The 20,899-nt window shown below is 45.5% G+C and overlaps 2 protein-coding genes across 2 annotated transcripts; both read right to left on the bottom strand.

The window, feature by feature from the left end:
• Positions 1-187: 187 nt before the first annotated feature.
• LOC101919292 (keratin, type I cytoskeletal 19-like) lies at positions 188-5,426 on the bottom strand. Its single transcript, XM_005232642.3, has 8 exons — positions 4,842-5,426; positions 3,793-3,875; positions 3,098-3,254; positions 2,683-2,844; positions 2,126-2,251; positions 1,778-2,004; positions 1,330-1,475; positions 188-536 (listed from the first exon to the last, which is right to left on the bottom strand). The coding sequence occupies exons 1-8, from the start codon at positions 5,424-5,426 to the stop codon at positions 511-513; spliced, it is 1,512 nt and encodes a 503-aa protein (XP_005232699.1). The 3' UTR covers positions 188-510.
• A 6,997-nt stretch (positions 5,427-12,423) lies between these two features.
• On the bottom strand, positions 12,424-17,023 carry LOC101910741 (keratin, type I cytoskeletal 19-like). The gene is made up of 8 exons (XM_005232677.3): positions 16,174-17,023; positions 15,700-15,782; positions 15,268-15,424; positions 15,011-15,172; positions 14,572-14,697; positions 14,209-14,435; positions 13,118-13,235; positions 12,424-12,584 (listed from the first exon to the last, which is right to left on the bottom strand). The coding sequence occupies exons 1-7, from the start codon at positions 16,789-16,791 to the stop codon at positions 13,148-13,150; spliced, it is 1,461 nt and encodes a 486-aa protein (XP_005232734.3). The 5' UTR covers positions 16,792-17,023; the 3' UTR covers positions 12,424-12,584; positions 13,118-13,147.
• Between the last annotated feature and the right edge of the window lie 3,876 nt (positions 17,024-20,899).

The raw sequence follows: 20,899 nt of genomic DNA on the forward strand, positions 1-20,899 counted from the left end.
CACTGGAAAAGCAGCTTTGTCCCCAGTGGAGTAGGATCCTGACCAGTTCAGGTGACCCTTGTGCGTGGCTTTCCAGCTTTTCCTGCTGGGGCCGTGGCAGAGGCTGGCCAGCCCGGCTGAGGTTGTGGTTTGCCCCTGCGTCAGCGACTGGTTTGCTAAAGGAACTCAGTTTCCAGACACAGGTTTCTTGATTGCATCAGGCAGAAGCAAAGTTTTATTAGAGAAATGTTTTCACCAGCAGGTACATTAGTGATCATACTACTGGTTAACTCCAGCAATAGTCATGGTGGTTGGGCACACACAGCAATACAGACTAGAAAAAGCAAATAGCAAAATAAAGCAGAATGTGGCCCAGCGCTCTGCCTATCCCTCTGACACATTGCTTAGCATCGCTGAGTAATACGAAAGAGCACACTCCTTGCTCTTTGCGGAGGCATACTGTAAATATTCTCTCTCTTCATCCATGGCTCTGCTTCAGGCTTCTCTTGTTGGATATTCTCATTTCTCTGCTTAATCACAAATCCTTCTGCAAGGCACTGGAGACATCAAAGGAAACATTACTTTGTTTATAGCAAAAATAGATTCTTTCCCACACTGTCATTCTGTACAGGTGATCATTTCAGAAGCCAATTCAATTAGACTTCGCATAAATACTCTCTCTTCCTGGAAGGATCTGGTTGTTGCCTGCCAGTCAGGCAGATGGGGTTTGTAGCTGGCTGGAACGTGGTCTGCCCTTTTACATAAAAATGCCAAATGGTGGAAGCTGCGGACATTGCACCACCAGCAATCTGGATGAGGGAACGGCATCAGCATCCTTGCCAGAACAATGCCACTGCTCACGCTCATTCTCCTGGACCAACTGTCACCTTGTTTCTGTCTTTCTTTTTCAGTTTGGCAGGAAGTTTCCCCTTCCTGTACAGTACTAGTAGTTTTCTGCCAGTATTCCCATGATTCCTGCTTTTTTCCCCCTAATTTCTGGGTACTCTGCTTTCTCCTACTCTTTCCTTTGTCCCAGATTTCATGTCAGTCCTTTCTCCATGTTTTCGGTACCTTGCCTGCCTGCTGACTCCGTCCTTCTCATTTCTATCTCTCTTCCCCCCGCTTCCCCCTCCTCCCACTCCTCCCTTTTTGCCATTCTCACGCTTCCTGGCAGAGTCACAGCTCCTGAAAGCACTTGTAGCCTCCCATGGTGTATTTCCCAGTAGCCTCACAATAAAACTTTAAAATAGCACCTGTAAGCTATGTGGGAAAGATCTTTGTCGCTGCCTGTCCTTGTTGCGTGAGAATAGAGAAGACTGTGTAAATCTTGTAGAACGTTGCAGTTCTTACCTTGTATCTCCGCAGCTGCACAGGATGGCATCTGGGAAGACGTAGTGTAAGTGTGGCTTGTTCTAATAATACCTCCTCCTCCTATTCCACTTGTTCTTGCAACTCCTCCTCCTAGACCCGAAGACTGACCAATTCCTCCTTGCTGACTGAGGGGACAGGAGAATAACATTTTAGTGAAGGAAATTTCAGATAAACTAGAACTACAGTTTTTCATTCTCCTCGCTGTTCTCAGTCTGGTTTGCTTTTTGGCAGGATATTGCAGTGAGCTCCCTTCTTGTGGCAATGGCTGGCACAGGGTAGGCACTAATTACCAGGTGGCCCAAAAAGGTCAGTAAGGGTGAAGGGGCCTTGCAGTGCCTCCACCTTTTTGTTCACTTTGCTATTATGTTAAAATACCCAGGACCCAGGTATTTTGTTGTATCTTTTGGTGCATCTCAAGCCTACTTACATAAGGTCCTGCTGTCCACCCTCCAGCAGGCAGCGGTACGTATGGATCTCCTGCTCCAGACGGCATTTGACGTCCAGCAGGATCTTGTACTCTTGGTTCTGGCACTCCATTTCTGCGCGCAGGTCAGCCAGTTGCTGCTCCACGCAGGTGATCTGGCTCTGGAGCTCAGCAAGGTGGTTGTTGTAGCGACACTCTGTCTCAGCCAGCGAGGATTCCAAGTTGTCCCTCTGAGGAGTGACATGTGGCACAATACAAGTACAGGCATGAGAAACAGTGCATTTCACTAGGAATTCTTACATCAAAGCATAACTGTGAGACAGCTGAGCTTTACACCAGCTCACCACCCACCTGGCTGAGCTGAGCTTGGAGATCGATTTCCAGGGCTTGCAATTGGCGTCTCAGTTCAGTAACCTGGTTGTTGCACGTCTCTACCTCCTGACCGCTTGTAATAACCTCCCGATTCACCTCCTCAATCTGAAAATCACCAATCGAGAATGAAGAGCTTCAGGGAATGTAAATCAGATTAAGTATTAAGAAAAGAGCAGAGAAGCTAGCAAAAAACATGAAATGAGAAAGGTTTGGGTGAACTCTCTCATCCTAATGGAGTGTCAGCCCTGCTCCTCATTCCTCTTGTTCTTCTAATAGCGCGGCTGTCCAGTTATTCTCCCTGCTTATTGCTTTGTAAAGAGTTTCTGCTTCAGGTCTCCCTAACATGTGCCCCATGTGAGTAACTGTCACCTCATGAAAAGGACACAGAGTGGCAATATTCCCTGTGTCACCTGTCGTTTAAACCAATGCTAAATGCTGTTACAGCATGTTGTGTGGTTTTAACGTGTAATAAATCACTGTGGAATCATTGCCTGGGTATTAGCCGGGGAAAATCAGAGCTGCGTTAATTTACTCACCTTGCACTCATACCAATCCTCAACTTCTTTGCGATTACGTTCAATCAGCGTTTCATACTGGCACCTCATCTCCTCCAGGATCTTCCTCAGGTCTGGGCCAGGACAGGCATTGACCTCCACGCTCACATCTCCAGTCGATTGTTTCCTCAGACAGTTCATTTCCTGGAAACACCAAACCCAGATCATATCATTTTTGGAAGAGAAGGAAAAACCTGAGGGAGCCAAGTTCCCCTGGAGGGAAGAGCAGAGCGCCTGGGAGAGCCCCTGGACAGTTACAATTCCTAGTTCACATGGGGGTCTCCATCAACCACTTGCTCCTCTGCAGCCAGCACCCCAGAGGTGGGGACCACAGCAAGGGAGAGCAATGGATCCTGCAGGAATTAACACTTTTTACATGAGAGGGGCAGGACCCTACCTCCTCGTGGTTCTTCTTCAGGCAGCAGAGCTCCTCCCGCAGTGACTCCAGCTGTGCCTCCAGGTCAGACCTGCACAGAGTCAGCTGATCCAGGACTTGGCGTAAACCATTAATGTCAGCCTCCACGCTCTGGCGCAGGGCCAGCTCCGTCTCGTACCTGCCAGTGAGAAGGAAAGCAGGAAAGAGTAGTCAGTGTCTGGCACCACCGTTTGCTCTTTTTTTTTTCATTTGACCATCTTTCTTACAGTATTTTCCTAACTAGCCTAACAGGATGCTGAGAAAAGCAGTCCAAGGCTTGCTCTGTCAAATCTGCTCTCGGTCTGCCTTCTCTGGACCTTTTTCACCAGGGCGAAGGTGTCACTCACCACATTTCTGCACTCCAACAGAAAAAACCAAAAGCTTCCCCTTCGAAAGACGCCAGAATGGCAGCTCAGGTGAACCCATGCTGCTCCTTGTCTGCAGATCCCTTCTGCTTTCTAAAGAACTCTAATCTCCAGTCAAAAATATCTTATTATCCCAAATCTTACATTCTGGATCTGCCACTAACTAAGATCTAGAGGCGATGGATGAAAGAGCTTTTCTGCACCTCCAGCCTGTCCTGACCGGAGGGTCACAGGAGACCTGTCTGAGAGCTCCTCTTTCCAGCTGTGAGCAGGAGCAGCGACATAGGGAGGGGATGGCCCAGGGGTACTCACTTCACACGGAAGTCGTCAGCTGTCATCCTGCTGTTATCAATGTTCAGAATGATCTTGTTGTTGTCTATGGTTGCACAGACAATCTGGAAAAAGAATATTCACTCCTGAAGTCTCTTCTCCCCTGTATCCTCAGGCTCAAGTGTACCCACTAACCAGTGCTACCAGACCTAACCTCTTTCTTGCTCTCTTTTTTTTTCATATTGGGTAGCAGGCATGGGGGAGTTGAGGAGCGCAGCAGACACAGGGGTGAGTGTTCAGTGAAGCACAGTGAAGGCATTACAACGATAAAATACATGGTTCAGATGCAGACAATCAAGGAGATATTGTCAGTGTTTTCCAGCATCCTCCACAATCCACCTAACCTGTTAAATCTAAACCTTACTTTCATGGATGAGAGATTTAAAAGTCTTGTTTCAAGACTTAATTATAAGTCTGTCTCATTCTGTCCATTTCCTGGATTATTTTCACTTTGTTCTTCTTTGTGCATGGACATGCTAGAATTTTTGCCAAACACACTTTGCAAAACAAGCACGCTGGTTTTGCTTCTAAATTGCATACTTAAAACGTGTTATGGAGATGTTCTCTTTGTTCTTATTTTTAATTAGATGTTCTATATTTCCCAATTCTGTATGAAAGAGTAAACTTGTAAATAACATCTTGCAAGACTGATGACAGAATAATTTACATTCAGGCAAATTAATGCAATCCATTATTTATTTCACTTTCAGTTGCTTTCTTGGCATATATGTATTTAAACACCTTGGCACAAACCTCATTTGGAAAGACTACTGAGCCTATCCAGATATATTCCATGAAGATAATATTTTCCCTTTCAAATATATCTGATGAATAAAAGCAGTGGAAACAGGCCAAACACTCAAGGTTTTTACCTTTGAGCTCTAGGGCTTTCTACAGGCAGTTGTCTTAATGGCTGTTTACAAAAAGCATTTTACAACAATGAAATGTTACTGTTGATAACTGCATTAAGTTGTGAATCAGCACCATCGGAGAAGTTTACAAGGGAGAAAGCAGCTGAGAAATGATGTTACCTGGTTCTGAAGATCTTCTATTTCTTTATAATAGCAGCTGTAGTCCCGGGGCTCACAAAAAGGGCCCTGCTTGGCATACCACTCCCTGATTCTGCACTCCAGGTCAGCATTTTCTTGTTCCAGGCACCTCACCTTGTCCAGGTAAGAAGCCAGGCGGTCATTAAGGTTCTGCATGGTGACTTTTTCATCACCAGAAAGAAGAATGCCATCACCAGCAAAACCACCTCCAACTACCCCTCCACCAAGACCAATACCAAGGCCACCCCCCATGCCACCGCCAAAGCGAGCACTGCCACCGCTGAATCCAATGCCTGAACATCCTCCGAGGACAGCGGCTCCTAAGCCACCTCCATAGTTTCCACCAACCAAACTGCCAGTGCTCAGTCCTCCTCCGTAATTCACACCACCACAGTAGCTTCTACCAGAAAACCCTCGGCTACCACCTATCCCGCAAGTCGTGTATCTTCCAGAAGAGACTGAGGAGATCCGTGCTCCTCCACCACCACCACCACCACCAATAACACAGCTGCCACCGCTGGTCCTGCCCCTGAGAGAGCCAGTTGTCTGCTTAATACTACAACTCATTTTGAGGACAGCTGCAGATCCAACCCAAAGCCCAAAGCAAGATGCACAGCTTGATATTGAATCAGACTGCGACTTGGTTCTTGCCGCAGATCTCTATTTATACCTTCCAAAGGGGGTGTCACCTATAGGGTGTTTCTTCTTCCCACGGGGCTGGCTAGTCTTGCTGTTTATGCCAAGAATAAATAGCCCATAGGCAGTTTCCCTCTAGAAATCCCAGTTCACAAGGAAGATACTTTACATGTCAGCAGCTTATTCCAAAAAGTAAAATAATGTTTTATGAGTCATCAGCTTTTTGTATGATGCAAACTTTACAACAAGTCAAGAAAAAAAAGTTGCCCTAGATTATGTACAAAGAAGAAACATTGTTATTTATAACATCAAAGTGCCTTTTATCTTTTATTAATTTGTATTTATTTTATTCTTAGTCCAATAAACACTTTTCTATCACATGCTATGGTAGGGTACGTGAAACAAAAATGGGAAATTAATATAAATTCTCACTTCTGAAAAGTGTGACTAGTAGTGACCGTAGTAGTGAAAAGACCAGGGATATCGTGGTGTAGATGTCTGTCACCTGGCACAATGACAGACAGTAGGACTAATACACACTTCACTGTGAGATTTCTTAAATCACTGAGCTAATTCCCCTGTGGGTTTAGCTCCCCGTTGGTGGATTATATTTCTCTGGTCACGCAAACACGAGAATTCAGCTTGCTCACGGTCTGTGAAGATCAGGCCTGCTAAATCTTGGAAGTCGTCTGTGTCTAGATGTTACACAGACTTGATATAAGCTGAACTGTATGAAGTACCTCTCTGAAGTTATTTTTTTTAATTACTTTAATTGCTGTCCGTGCTGCCTCAATTTGTGGTGATTGTAGATAAAGAAAGAGATGACAGGAAAGGGAGTATCCATGGGCGATATATCCAGGTCTCTGGATGGACTGAGATGTGATCCCGCAGGTCTTTGCCATTACTAGGGTTGTGCTTAAGCACAAAATAAGGAGGAGAAAAGCTTTCTGCATTTCTTTGTCAGAGCAGGAGCAGGCATTAGCCCAACCTGGCCAGTCATGGGAGCGCGATCTCCAAAACCAGGCAAGCAATAGCCAGAGAGTGTTCGGAGAACTGGCTCCACCAGTGCAAGTGCCTTTCTCCAGCAGACTGCTATAATGAGAGGATATTCTGCTCTCCAGGGGACAGAGGCTTCTGTTCCTTCAGGGTGAAATTTCCAGGCAACTCTTACTCACAAGTAACCTTTGACTCAAGTATGTCCACATTTATAGCAGTCGTCGTGATAAATCCTCTTCGGTGGTGAGTGTGACACCTGACAGGGAGTCCTGAGAGCAGCCATCACCTCCAAGAAGAAGGGCAGAGAAAATCTACACTCACATGCTCAGCCAGATCTCACTCACTGGTGGGAAGTTAGGTGGCTTCTGTCACCGCGGTAGGAGAGTGTCCCCAAGCTTATATAAATGTGATCGTCTTTTCACCAGCACAAGTTAGGACTCTCCACTCCCCAGTGAGATGATTTCTTTCTTTACTTAGATCAGAAATGATAAAAAGATGCCTACCCAGGGCTGGCAGCATCGTAGAATATTCATTATTCGTATGGTGCAGTGAAATAACTTGCTCAAGGACAGAGAGAGCTCAGATTCCTAGCTTAAGACTGCAGTGCCTGAAATACAAGTCCATCCTCCTCCTAGAAACACAGCCCCCATGCTCCCCACACAGCCTAGACTCACAGTAGTGAAAATCATGAGCACAAAGGAGGATAGGGAGTAAATCTGGCTTTCATCCGTCATTTTGAGGAATATAATTGAAGACAGGGTGCGGCTGTAAGAGCCAACAGAAATTAATATAATGTCTGGATTGCTTGGAGCTTTGCTTCTGCTGTGTGGGTTTTCAGAAGTTACCTAATAGCAATCTGCAGAGAGCAGCGCTCTGCGCTGAGGCAGCCTTTCTTTCCCTTTCAGAGTCTTAGGTTTAGGAGGAGACATTGCAGATACTGGACGTTTCTCTACGGGTGGGCAGGGAGCACCTACACCTTCTTTTGGCAGTTACCTAATAGGAAGAAGGAATAGGTCTTGCTCCACAAAACAAGCTGGTTTGCAGCATTGTACAGCCTATTACATATGTCCTGGTGGAAAGGTCCATGGGCTACCGAATGACATTTTACCAGTGAAGATTAGAAACACTCATACAGTTCTTCCAAAGTACTCATATTTGGGATATAATTACATTATTTGGAGCTTTATTGGGCTCCTGCCAGTTGGGCTGGGAAATGGAGCTTGGGACTGGTACAGCAAAGACATTCAAAAGCCGGTCCCTGACCAACCAGTCTGTATTTTGAAACCAGTTAGATTTTTGTTCTTGCTCTGTGCTGGCAGGCGGGCAGCTTGCAGTCTCCAAGCGCGTGTTATATCGCCCTGCTCCTTACAACCGTGTCAGGGCTCTGAGGCTCCGCACTGAGACCTCACCACGGATCGGGCAGAGGCGTGTGTGAGTGTGTGTGTGTTTGCTGGCCGTATGGCTTTCTGCTTTCTCTAGCTGTGAGCCACCATCTTGTTCGAAAGCATAGAATCGTGGAATCGTAGAATCATTTAGATTAGAAAAGACCTTTAAGATCATCAAGTCCAACCGTTAACCTAGCACTGCCGAGTCCTCCATCAGTACCAACTTTTTTCCCTACAAAACTGATTTCTTTACCTCCACTTTTGTTATTATTTGTATTCCTGTAGCCTAGGGGCAGAGCCTTGGGGCAGAACACCGTGCAGGAAAGGATTATGCAAGTCTAAGACATAAAAATGTCCCAAAAGTATTTACAAACTAAATGTCAGACAGGTGGAAGCAAATGGTTTCATACAGGTGGAAGCAAAGGAAGCAACGACGGGCTGTTAGCCAGCGTGAGTAGCAGTGGTCTTGGCACAAAGTCAGTGCAAACGTCATTAATTCTTGTGAACATCATGGAAAAGAAGAGAGATCTGAAAGTGGACAACGAGGTAATAAGCGTAAATACTGACACATAGTGATGGGCAGCTCCGAGGGAGGCAGGAAGATGCTACATTTTCAAGTGATGTTGTGGGCAGTGCACTTTGGCCCTGTGGGAATGGTCACTGTCCCCGCGCACGGCCTTTTTGCAGAACACCAGCCTGTCTCCTCCATGCTCTACTTGCTTACTTATCAAAATTGATAATGTTTTCTTGTGTCAACTACAAGAGGGGTGTGTCTAATTTGACAGAACTTTGCTTTCATAAGCATTGCTTCAGTGATGTTTGTGCAACCACACTGGAATATGATTTTATCTTGTCACTTGTAATTACCATTAATAATTTGCATAATAGCCATTAGGCATCACTTATTAAACACTGCTTTGATGTGATACTGAGCTGGCTCCAGACCTCATGCTCCCATCTTTCAAATGCAGACCATGACTTTTTTTCTGGCTAATGACTCATTGGTTTATACCACCATGTTTAGCAAAATTCCTGTAAGGTAAGTGAAATAATTATCACAATGAGTTTGGTAACAGCATGATCCTAGGTCTTAAATACGCCTCAGAGACAAGGTGATTACTCTGTTTCAGTTTCTTTCTTGCTGACTGTTCACATCTTCAGACTACCTCTGAACATTTGCTAGTGATGAAGTAGAAGTTCAGCAGAACATGGAGGTGGACAGAACCAGATTTCTTCCTACTGAAGCTCACAATCTTCCCTGATTCATTTTGTGAAGGGTTTTCATTTCCTTCCAGCGCCTACCAGACGATGACAGTACAGCCAGGCTTCCCAGCATTTGCATCTCTGGAATCACTACTGATTATCATGGCAAAGAAGAGTATCAGAGAATTGTCTTAGGACAGATGCGAATACTGATGGGTGAACGAACTTACAGCAATTTCACTCCTGCAGGGGCAGCTGAGTGCAGTGCAGGTCGGGAGGAAAAGCGAGGCTTCAGCCTGCAGTCCTGGCTGGCAGAGCCACCTGGGTCAGACCAGAGCCTGGCAAGCAGAACTGGAGTATCCAGGTGATTCCTGCACTCAGATACCATGCAGTGGTACGACAGAGACAGGCAGCTGAAGGTGTAGCCCAGCCAGAGCCTCCCCAGAGCGTCTTCTTTTTATCTTTATCTCATACTTGAACTAAAAAGTCTCTTAATTTCAATACACTTTCAATATGTGGTTCATACTGGCTGTTTAAATTGTATTTTTCAGTGTACTAAGCTGAGAAAACTCCTGCTTGATTATAGTAGTAGTTTACTCACCTATATAATCCTTTGTAAAATGTTACACAAGCCAGTAAACAAAAATACAAACCCTGCAAGCTATGGGTGTGAGACTATACCTGTCTGCGTACTTTATAAAATAGACTTTTATAGAGAAATTATAGTTTATACATCACACCAGAATATGGCTTACTATTAAAAATGAATAGTGCCTGTAATCAGGTACAATTGCTTGTGCAGTGCAGTCCTTAACTCATGGCTGATTTCCAGCGTTGGCAATTTGCAAAACTGGTTGTTTTCTTTCTGTTTCTTCACCAATGTCTTAAACCTCTGGTATGTTCACTCCTCAGGGATTTTTCCTGATGGTGTTGTAATTCACATGTGTCTGCTCTCTGTAAGACAGAGACTGTATCTGCTGGAGCTATCACAGTACATTTCACCTATAGCCACTGGTTCTGATGCTGATAGCTTCTGCTTACCAGTCTGGGTGCAGATATAACTCCCCCTCTTCTCCTGGGGTACCCGCCCTTGCTCTTTTTATCTTTAAATTCCTCTCCCAGTCTTATACCTTCAGCCTAAGTCTCTGTCTGTCTTTGAGATGCTTATTCATTCTTGCTTTAAAAGATTTGCACATTAAAAGAGAGAGGAATGAGCTCTTACAAGCTGCACTACCTGTGTGCTCCTGTGAATGGCTTCGTACATGGAATGTGATCGGACTTTCCCTGCAGTCAATGCCCCAAGTCACTTCTTGTCCTGTTGTCCCATGCACTGCATCCTCGACATTTCATTTATTTTCTCTTCCCTATCTCTTCCTATGTTGTTTCTACAGTCATCATTTCCCATCACTGTCCGGGTTATAAATTCATTGGGCAGGGAAGTCATATTTTTGTTTCTGCATAGCATTTAATGTGGTGACTTTAGAGTGCTGTGTAAACACCGAGGCAGGTTAAATAATACTGAAATGCACAGTATAATGAGTGTTGCAGGAACTGGAGATACTGAACTTAGAGAAAGTATCTAGCACAGAGCCTTGACCAGAAGCTCATTAGAGCAATTACCCCCACAGGGCTAACAAGTGTCTGTTACTTGGACAGAGGCTGGGGAGGGGCATCCCCCAAAGGCACAGCTGGAACCAGTCCAGGTCGCGTAGCCCCCGGCCCTCTGTGCTGGTGCAGCCGTAGGGACATCATGTGTGACGTGGAGCGGAAAGCTTAGAGCATGGGAGGCGACACATGACCAGACAAGGCTTTCTGCAGAGCAAAGACCCAGAGCAAAAAACAGAAGTCCCATCTTTGCCGTGATTTCTGCCACGAAAATAGCTTTGTGTGGTCAGGCTTTGGCTTGTCCCATGTCATTCCAGAAGCATCTGAGCTGCTTCTTTCTTTGGAAATGGACACGAATTCAGACTCATCGTATCCCCATAAGTCTTCTTGTTAGAAGCCTTCACATTACACCTCTGTCTAAAGTTAGTTGTCAAACCCCATCCAATATTTCATTACAGAAAAAGGCTAACAAAGCCACATAATGAGGAGCAAAGATCGTAAGCACTCCTCACAGCCTGACACATTTGTTAGATACTGCTGCTGGTGAGAAGGGACAGGCTGGATCTCGAGTCTTTGCTTGCACAAGCAGCAAAATGCAGTTGTGTTCCTGAATGTGTTTGTAATTCCTTTCTCTGTAGTAATAAAATACCAGCATCTTTTTTTCCTGGCTGTTTGTTGTATCTTACTTTTAAAACAAATCTCTCCCACATATTAATTTGTCTCAGCCTTTTATCTTCCCACATGTTGCCAGCTGGTTCTTCCTGTTTGCCTTTTTTTTAAAATCCATGTAAAGGCTCTTTATTTAGCATTTTCTCTGGGAATTGTTTTCCTTCACCAGAAGGGTGTGTCAAGTCCAGCTTTCAAAATTACTACTTCAGTATTATTTGGGAAAACTTGTTGTTCTTGATTTTATCCTGTTACTGCACATTCATAATAACTCAAAGGTGTTGTATATTACCTTATATTATATTATATTATATTATATTATATTATATTATATTATATTATATTATATTATATTATATTATATTATATTATATTATATTATATTATATTATATTATATTATATTATATTATATTATATTATATTATATTATATTATATTATATTATATTATATTATATTATATTATATTAGCACGCACCTACTTTAACGAAAACTCGATTTTCACTAGAAAGTCTCTTTCAATAGAAGATTGTCAGTCAGACTGCCCTGAAACTCCTTCCCTGCACTCTGTCCAGCCTCCCTGAATATTTCTTTCCTCATCACCTTCTACTTCATGTCTTAGCTTATGCTTCCTCCTCTGGTAACAAAAGTCCCTTTCCACAGCATCAGCCAGTCCCTTTTCTCCATCCTCCTGCAGCTGCCCCTCCATCACCGTCCTGCAGCCATTGAATTCGGCAGGAGCAGTGCAGCAGATGTGGGCATGGCTTATTTTTCTTTTTCCCTTGCAATGACTGCTTTGTGGATATAGATCAAAGGTGGATTTCTAACCAAAGGTGCGTGATAAATATAGCTACTTGCGTAACAATTTTTTAAATACTTGTATATTCCTTTACTTGTAGAAATTATTTCTCAGGTTCAAGGCTGTGTCAATAGTAGCAACGTTTTATTAGAGACAAGCTTTGATAGTTGTTAGACAACTGACCGCAAAACAGATTAGCCTAAGTGAAGACCAATGACCGGATCAAAGCAGCGTCAGAGGATGAAGACAGCAGGCAGCGTAGGTGGCAGGAAGGCAGCCGTTCTGCAAAGTCCCTTCTGACTGGTGCTATAAGCAGAACTGAGAACTGTCAGGTTATTTTTGTCTAGTTTTTTCCAAACAGTTTGTTCTTTAAGAGACCTCCTCAGGGGCATGTGCGGTGGGGCTGGCAGGGAAGTTCTCTTGTCTGCAGTGACCTGCTGAGGGAGAGCGGGAAGCATTACTTTTTCAGGGTGCTGTCTGCATACCATGCCTTTCTCTTAGAACCCCCTTGCTCTTGTACGGACCTTTCTTTTCCCTCTTCTCCCTAGCTTGCTTAATTTTATGTACTTGTTGAAATAAGTACTCATGACTGACCGACACACCCTGCCAGGTCCTCATTTTCGTGTTGTGCTGGAAGTTTTATTTAAGCACATTTACTACTAGTAACTCTCCAGTGTCAAACATATTTTCTATGCATAAGTTTATAAATGCCCCATAGCTGCATCCCTTACCACTGCTTTCTGCCATAGCCCAATTAATCCTGGTGCTTCACCACCAACAGTCACAACCATGATTCTGCATGTCTGACTCCCTGCACTGCCTCTCTCCAGGAAAAAGAAACCACCTCCAGCCCCTCTCCACCATCCGGAAACGCCTGCAGATCTCTCATCCTCCTCTTCCCCAGGTATGCAGTAGGACTAAAGAAGCAAGTCATGGTCACACTCAAGGCTTCTAGAGGACGACTCACCTCACACATCCTCACCCGGAGTGCACGGGCTTAGGGCAGGCATGGCTGGCAAAGGGTGGCTTTAAGCCCACCACTTCTTCCAGCTGGTGCTGCAGGGACTCCTCTTCCCACTGGCCCTCTGTGAAAAAGAGACAGCACTGGTAACCAACGCCCCCAACGTTCACACCCTGGAGATCTGCCCCATGGCCTGGAGCGTTGGCTTTAGCTGTGTCTCTTCAGTCACTATTGGCCATTTCCCCTTTGAACCATGAGGGTCTTTAAGAGTGAAATTAGCACGTCCTCCATCCTGCCTGTCTGTTGGCAGCTATTGCTTTTCCACCTTGACACACTCAGGAATACCCAGGGCTCTGAGACAAGCTCATTTCATCCGTTGCAACCAGCATTTTGGAATAAAACCTGACTTTTTCTGTAACTAATATAGGACTGGAGGGTCCAGGAGAGCCCACCTCAGGGCACCACCATTAAAATACCTCGTTTTCCAAAGTAATGGAGCAGGTGGGTGCTCAGGCTGGTTATGTGTGTATGCAGCCATTTATGAGAATAACAGCACACCTCGCTGTTCCAAAATCTCAGTCAATGGGAGGCAGGGAAGCGCCAGCTGCTTTGCATACAAATTAAATTTCCCAAAACTTTAATTAAAATTGTTGTGTGAAACTGAAAATGTTTAGATAATTTATTGTTTCAGTCAATTTAACTGCCAGTCCCTAATCCTGTCTAGCTGTGGCAAAGCCAATAAAGCTCAGTTACATGATGGTGTTCATAAAAGACTGTGCCCAGCTCACAGTGAAAATGCCCTTTCACGAGCTGCGATGGTGCACCTTGCCCAGGTGGCGGGGACAGCTCTGGGGCCTCTCCCAGCCGCCTGTTGCTGGCCCAGGATGGGGAAACGGTCTCTGGCTTGCACTCTGGACATTTATGAGCCAAATCCTCAGATGACTCGTGGTTTGCTAATAGGCCCTGTCTGGTAACAGGTCGGTACTGGTTCCTCACCACAATGTTGCTTTTGCTACTGGTGTCACGAATTTTCATATCCCTGTAAGTCAAAGCATAGAGATTTTACTGTGCCCGGGTCTTGTCTGTAGTCTGCATACATGATGTCGTGCTGTCCCCCCTCCAGCAGGCAGTGGTAGGTCTGAATCTCCTGCTCCAAGCGACATTTGACATCCAGGAGGGTCTTGTATTCCTGATTCTGGCACTCCATTTCCGCACGTATTTCAGCCAGCCGCTGCTCCACGCAGGAGATCTGATTCTGTAGCTCTGCCAGGTATTTGTTGTAGCGACATTCGGTTTCCGCCAAAGAGGATTCCAGGTTTTCTTTCTGAGAATGGAAACAACACAAAGGTACGGGGTGTGCTGCAAGCGTGGCCAGTCCGGTTACAGGTACGGCTCTGGACATGCAGCTTTCCGAAGAGACCTGGGGGGTCTGAGATGTGAATTGCAGTGGCATCACCTACCATGGTGAGCTGGGCTTGCACATTGATTTCCAAGGCCTGCAGCTGACGTCTCAGCTCAGTGACCTGTTTGTTGCTTGATTCAATCTCCTGGCTGCTTGTGACAACCTCCAGATTCACCTCCTCCACCTGCAAAGTCAGAAAAGAGAAGCCCTTTCCGCACCTCCCCACAGCATCTCCTTGTGGCTTCCCCCCACTGCTTCTGCATACCCTGCAGTGCATCTGAGTAATTTTGAACGTGAAGCCCCCCGGTTTATTCTGTTGTGACCCTTTAACACCATGCAGTGGCCCCTCTACCAAAACCACTGAGATGCTGAGCACATCTCACATTTGTGACACAATCGCTGATATTAAGACGTCTCCAGTACATGTTCTTCATCTCTCGTTTTTCCCTTTCCCCCCAACAGGCAGAGCAGGGTACAGCTCTGCATGTATATAGTACCTTGCAGGCATACCACTGCTCAGTCTCTTTGCGGTTGCGCTCCATCAGTGTTTCATACTGGCACCTCAGATCCTCCAGGATCTTCCTCAGGTCTGGGCCAGGGCAGGCATTGACCTCCACGCTCACGTCTCCAGTCGCCTGTTTCCTCAGACAGTTCATTTCCTGCAGAGAGTACGTGCACCGTATCAGTAATACCGACGCTTGTGGGGACTTCCCTTCTCTCTTCTGGATTTTTTAAGAGCCAGGGACAATCTAACCTCCTCGTGGTTCGTCTTGAGGCAACACATCTCCTCAGTCAAAGCCTCACACTGTAGCTGCAGGTCGGTCTTGCAACTGGCGAGCTGATCCAGGACGGGGCGTAAGTTGCAGATGTCTGCATCCACATTTTGCCGGAGACTGCATTCTGTCTCGTACCTTTAAGGCACAGGCAACAGAGAAAGGTCAGCATGTCGGTAAACCGTGGCAAGCCCTTGAATTGAGTTTGTGGGGAAAAAAATTAGGATCAAGTTCTTTCGCTTCAGGGCTGCAGTGCTGTTAAGACTGCCAATGCTATCGGTGCCTTTCACAGAGATCTGCATTGTAATACGGCAGCATGAGAAGCAGGGGGTTAGGATTTCCCCATCACCACCGCTCACCAACCCTTCCACGGGCAGTGTGAACCCCTCGGTCTGGCGCAGGGCTGTACTCACTTCACTCTGAAGTCGTCGGCAGTCATCCTGTTGTTATCAATATTCAAAAGGATTTTGTTAGTCTCCATGGCTGCACACAGGATCTGGAAAAGAAAAGGCAGGAGAGAGATTTGGGCTTGTGGTTTCCTCTGGCTTCAGAAGGTCCTGGGGGGAGCACCCCCCCTGGGGTAATGCAACCCACTTATTTTATAATGATCCCGTATACTGGGATTATGAATCAGTTAGCATTTTTTAGCCATAATTATGACATTACTGTGGGGAAACCCATGTGCCAGCTTGCTGGAGCAGGCTGTGCCAAAACTTCAGTTCTCTGTAAATGCAGCATCCTCCTCCCTGTTGGTTTCATATAAGCTATTGCTTCTTCTGCACCTCCAGAGACACAGCTATCACCTCTGCCATTTGACATCGGTCTAGCCATATGTGCAAGCAGAGCCCAAAGAAATATTAGGATTTTCTTGAAAAACAATGGTTTACCTGGTTTTGAAGGTCTTCAATTTCCTTATGAAAACAGCTGTAGTCCCGTGGTTCGCAGCTGGGCCCTACCTTGGCATACCACTCCCTGATCTTGCACTCAAGGTCAGCATTGTCTCCCTCCAGGAGTCGCACCTTGTCCAGGTAGGAGGCCAAGCGGTCGTTGAGGTTCTGCATTGTCGCTTTTTCATTGTTAGCAAATAAGATCCCATCACCGCAACCAGCACCAGCCCTGGTGAAACCACCACCAATGCCTCGAGTGCAGATGCCTCCACCACTGAATCCAAGGGTAGAACAAGCCCTCTGGGTAGCTCCAAAACTCCCACCAGTAGCACTGCCGGCGCTCAGCTGCTTCCCAAATAATCCCTCGCTTAAACTGCCACCAGAAAAATTGGCAACCACACCACCTAAGTCATAGGCAGCATGTCTTCCCGAGGAGGCGGAGGAGACCTTCCTTCCACTACCAGCTGCAGAGCTGCCCGCGCTGCTCCTGCCTTGGGAACAGGCAGTAACCACCTGCCTGACGGCACAGCTCATAGTGAGAGCGCAGGGATCCAACTCGAGCCCAGGGCAAGCTGCACAGATCACTGCAGGATCCAATTGTGATCCCTCTGTCCCCATAGTCCTCTATTTATACCATTCCCTGTGGATCTTGCCACCGGAGAAGGGTTGTTTATCCTCTCTCCTTGTGACCTGGCTAGTACTCTGTGTTTTTTCAGCCGGAAATATTTCCCCAAAGGCGTTTGTCTCCCGAAATCCCACAACAGAAAGATGCTTTGGTTAACAGAAGCGTGTTTCAAAACTACATCAAAAATGTTACTTCCTGAATCATCAGGTCTGACTTGTGATGACAACTAAACAACAGTGACACAAAAAACGACGATACCCGAGAGTGCCCGGGGAATGAAACATCATAGTAATTATCCATCCCTGACGTGGGCGAGTCTACCCGGAAAGTGAAAGCTGTGGGAAAGCCGTCCTATCTGACAGAGCCTGTTCGACCCCTTTGCAACCAGACGTGAGGGTGCCCCCTGGTTCAGCTGCCCTGCAGCCCCTGGGACCAGAGCCAGGGGACCACCCTGGGCTGTGCTGCCTCTCTGCAAGAGCACTGCAGCAAGGCTCCGTCCTGTTCCTCGTGGTCCTCAGCTGAGTGAGCACATGCCAAGGTCATTGGACCACCCAGAGGTCGTTGGACCTCAAAATGCTCTTCTCTTGGAGGAGCGTATCACACTAGAGCGATTATCTGTTACTTCTCTTTCCCCTGCATGCATCAAAACACCCCCTTTCAGAGGGGTGACCCCATGGTTTGTCTTTTGCTGCTTTCGAGGGTAGACAAAATATTCAAATATTTATCCAAAATAAAAGAGAAAAGGGTATTTCCTGAACACCAAATGTTGCCAAGAGAGAACAGCCACAGAAGATGTTTCATAAGATTTCTAAAACATTAACACAGAGAATTTCAGAAGCAGCCTGATCCTGTATAGGTCTGACCCAGTTCCAACAAGCACCATGGAAATTCTCCAAATATTATCTAGGGGAACTGTGTTTAGAAAAGAAACCAGAAAAGATCATTTGAAAAAGATAGATTAAACCTATTTTTTAGTCTTGGAATGCTGAAAGGAGGAAGAAGGGAAATAATTAAAATGTTTTGTCATCTGAATAGTTCATTTTATTAATAATATTAATACAGCCATGCTAATATTGGCTGACTTTCACCCAGGTGTTGTTCAGCATTGGTTTTGGCATCCAGGTCACCTGGACACATCTCATAAAGGACGCGTCAGGTGCAGCCTGTTTCAGAAATATTGCTTATGCCATTTGGGTAAGTTCATTAGTCTTGATTTTATCTTGACACTGCAAATCCAGAACACCTTAAATGTGGTGTGGGTTCTGTGTAGGTCCATCCTTTGTTACATGCCTAATTAGCAAGCGAAGCCTGTGCCATGGTGCCATGGCATGCCTCACTGGTGGCACGATCCTGAGCGGAGGCTGTGGCACGGTCAGGATGAGGCATCGCTGCTGTGCGGCCCAGCTGCAGCCCTGTGGCTGCTCTCGGGGCTGGAAGCAGGAGCAAACCAGGAGCAGAACTGGTCAAAAACTGGGGTTTTTTCTATAGAAGAATGGTAACATTAATGCTGAGCTAGCATTTCTTTTAATTTCATTGGGAAACATCTAGTCCTTCATTTTTCAGTGAGAAAAATTAAAATGTGAATGAGTGGGGTTGGTTTTTTTCAGTTATTGAAAACTAAGCAGAAATGTCCGCATTTCTTCCTTACTTTTTGAACTTCAGACCTTACCATAGGTCTCTGCAGCCAAAGGCAATTAGAACTTCTACCGCTTTTGTGAAGAAGAACAGTAATTTCACTCTTGATTTTACTGAATTTGTGTGTTCTTCATGGTAGACGTTTTCCTTTCCAAAATCTGCAGTTTTTATTAAAACCACCTCTTGCTTTTACACCAGAGCATACGTCCAAACCTGCCAGCAGTTACAGTCCTCATTTTATTAAAAGACATTTTCATTTTTTTATGAGGAGATCTGTTAATCGCAGTATCTACATGCATAATGGAAGGCTCTTTCCAGAATTAACTTTTATTGACTTCCAGACTGGAGTCTACAGACGGAAATTTGCTCACCACAGCCTTGTAACCAGCCACGGGCAATGCCTCTGATGAGCTGTCCTCGGCTGACTTGGGAGCCCCTCGCAGGCAACGTTGTGCCCCAGGGGAGTAAGAGGAGGAGAGAAGTGATGGCTGATGAGGATTTCCCGGCAAGCATTTCAGGAACAGCAGCGCAGGCCTGATGAGGAAAAATTACTACTCCAAATAACAAATGAGCAGAAGAGCCTCCCCTAGGCAAAGGTGCCATTCCCATTTAATAAGCTTTGTGAAAAGTAGAAAGAAAGGAGTTATACTTCAGCTTTACATTTGCGTCTTGTACTGTGCTTTATAAAGGAGAGCAGGATGGTGGTAGAGGATGGGCACTGGGACTTATTCCCAAAGGTTGTTCTACTCCACAAAATTATCAGATTCCAAAGGGCGATGGAAATGAGAAAGATTAGATTTCCCCGGAGGAAGTTCTTTGGTAGTCTGGGGATAGTTTAAAGCTTAAGACTGTTTCTTAGGCTAATGCATATGAAGTACAGAAAGTATAATGTGCCCCCAAGAAGGAGATCCAGCATTTCGTGTTATTACAAACATTTCTGAGTCACTAGCTGGTTTTATGTCCAAGAGAACTTCCCTGGAGACTTGGTGACTCAAACATGACACTGAACCCTGCATCCCTGCCGGTGCCCCAGCTGTGTCCACCACCCTGTGTGACTGCCAGCCCCAGCTCAGCTGTGGGCTTGAAGCAACCATGGCGAGTGCCAGGGTAGGATCCAGGCAGTGCCTGGCATCCGAAACACACCAGCCTGGGCTTCTGCATGTCCCTGCAGGGCTGCCCTGGGCTTGGGGAGAGCCTCATCAGGAGGCTCTGACACAGAGTGAGAACCCCAAGCAGCCCTAGCTCCTCTCTGCGCACTGTTGGCTAAATGTCAGTGTTTCACCTATGGAAAATTCTTTGTTTGCTATTTACAAAGTATTTGCTTATCTAGCTATTGATGTAATCGTCATTCCACTTCTTCTCTGCATGTTATTGGCTGGACAGAAACTGATTTCCATCTCACTGATGACACCAGGCGCTCCAGGGTTCTGATCCCAGCTTTGCAAATCACTCTAGGCAAATCGTTCAGCTTCCCCAGGTCTCAATGTCATGCTTTGTAGGATGGAAACAATAATAACGGTAATCCAACTTTCTCAAGGGCATTGTAAAAACAACTGTCCGATGCGAACGTGGAATTTAAAGATAGGAAATATGGTACTTATTTGAAGTACTATTCATTGTAAGCATTCTTGCTATTATATATTGTTTGACACTGGCACATGCTACATATTTCTCTCTGCATCTCAGCTGATGAAATATCATTGAAGGACGTTCTTGGTTTTCCTTTTTTGTTCGGTTGTCCATTCAAGTTTCACCATCATTCACTGAGAACTTGCTTCTATAACTCCTTGCTGAATCCTAACAAGGCTTTTCTTGTTCTGCTTGCATCTTGCAGAAAGTTTAAATAATGTTCTCCAAAAACAGTGTTTGTCCACCTCTTGGATGTGATAATTTGTCTGTGTTTCACAGATAAAAACAGTGTGTAGCAAAGAGTAGTAATAAAAAATAAATTGCCTAATAGTTATGTGGTATTTTCCTTCTTCAGAGTATTGTAACGTAGCACAGCGATTATCTATGCTTGGACTTCTGTCTTGGTTGTGATAATAGGGTTATGCAGAGCTCTGCACAGAATATAAGCCTTTTTTACTGATGCAAATGTATGTTGGTGAATAAGGAAAACTCCTGGTAAGATCCTCCCAGTGGAACTGACTCAACTAATTACAAATGTGGGCTCTCCATCAGCTCTCCCAGCTATTCTCCCAGCTATTCTCAGGTACTCATTTCAAGCTGTTCCTGCTGAAAGATGTAAATGGCTTAGTGCTGGGTGACAGATATCAAAGATAACTAAATATGCTGCTAAATATGCTCTCCCTCGTGTCCTTTTGGCTGCAGAAGTGGCCATGCCTTACTGTGCTGCCAGCAGAGCCAGATACTCTCAGACTCTTTCAGCCTCCTACTTATTATATTTATCCCATAATGTTTGTGATTTTCAGAAAGCCTTTCTGTATTCATACACCTGGGGCATCC

This window comes from Falco peregrinus, chromosome 18 (assembly GCF_023634155.1).
Source record: "Falco peregrinus isolate bFalPer1 chromosome 18, bFalPer1.pri, whole genome shotgun sequence".
NCBI lineage: Eukaryota > Metazoa > Chordata > Aves > Falconiformes > Falconidae > Falco > Falco peregrinus.

Bases quoted from the DNA above. Each gene is read 5' to 3' on its own strand.
- LOC101919292 (XM_005232642.3), bottom strand. From the start codon at position 5,426: ATGAGTTGTAGTATTAAGCAGACAACTGGCTCTCTCAGGGGCAGGACC. The intron at 3,876-4,841 runs GTAACATCATTT...TTCTTTTTCCAG, and splicing joins TAGAAGATCTTCAGAACCAG to ATTGTCTGTGCAACCATAGA. The intron at 3,255-3,792 runs GTGAGTACCCCT...TCTCACTGGCAG, and splicing joins GCTGACGACTTCCGTGTGAA to GTACGAGACGGAGCTGGCCC.
- LOC101910741 (XM_005232677.3), bottom strand. From the start codon at position 16,791: ATGGGGACAGAGGGATCACAATTGGATCCTGCAGTGATCTGTGCAGCT. The intron at 15,783-16,173 runs GTAAACCATTGT...TTTCTTTTCCAG, and splicing joins TTGAAGACCTTCAAAACCAG to ATCCTGTGTGCAGCCATGGA. The intron at 14,436-14,571 runs GTAGGTGATGCC...TTCCATTCTCAG, and splicing joins TGCAAGCCCAGCTCACCATG to AAAGAAAACCTGGAATCCTC.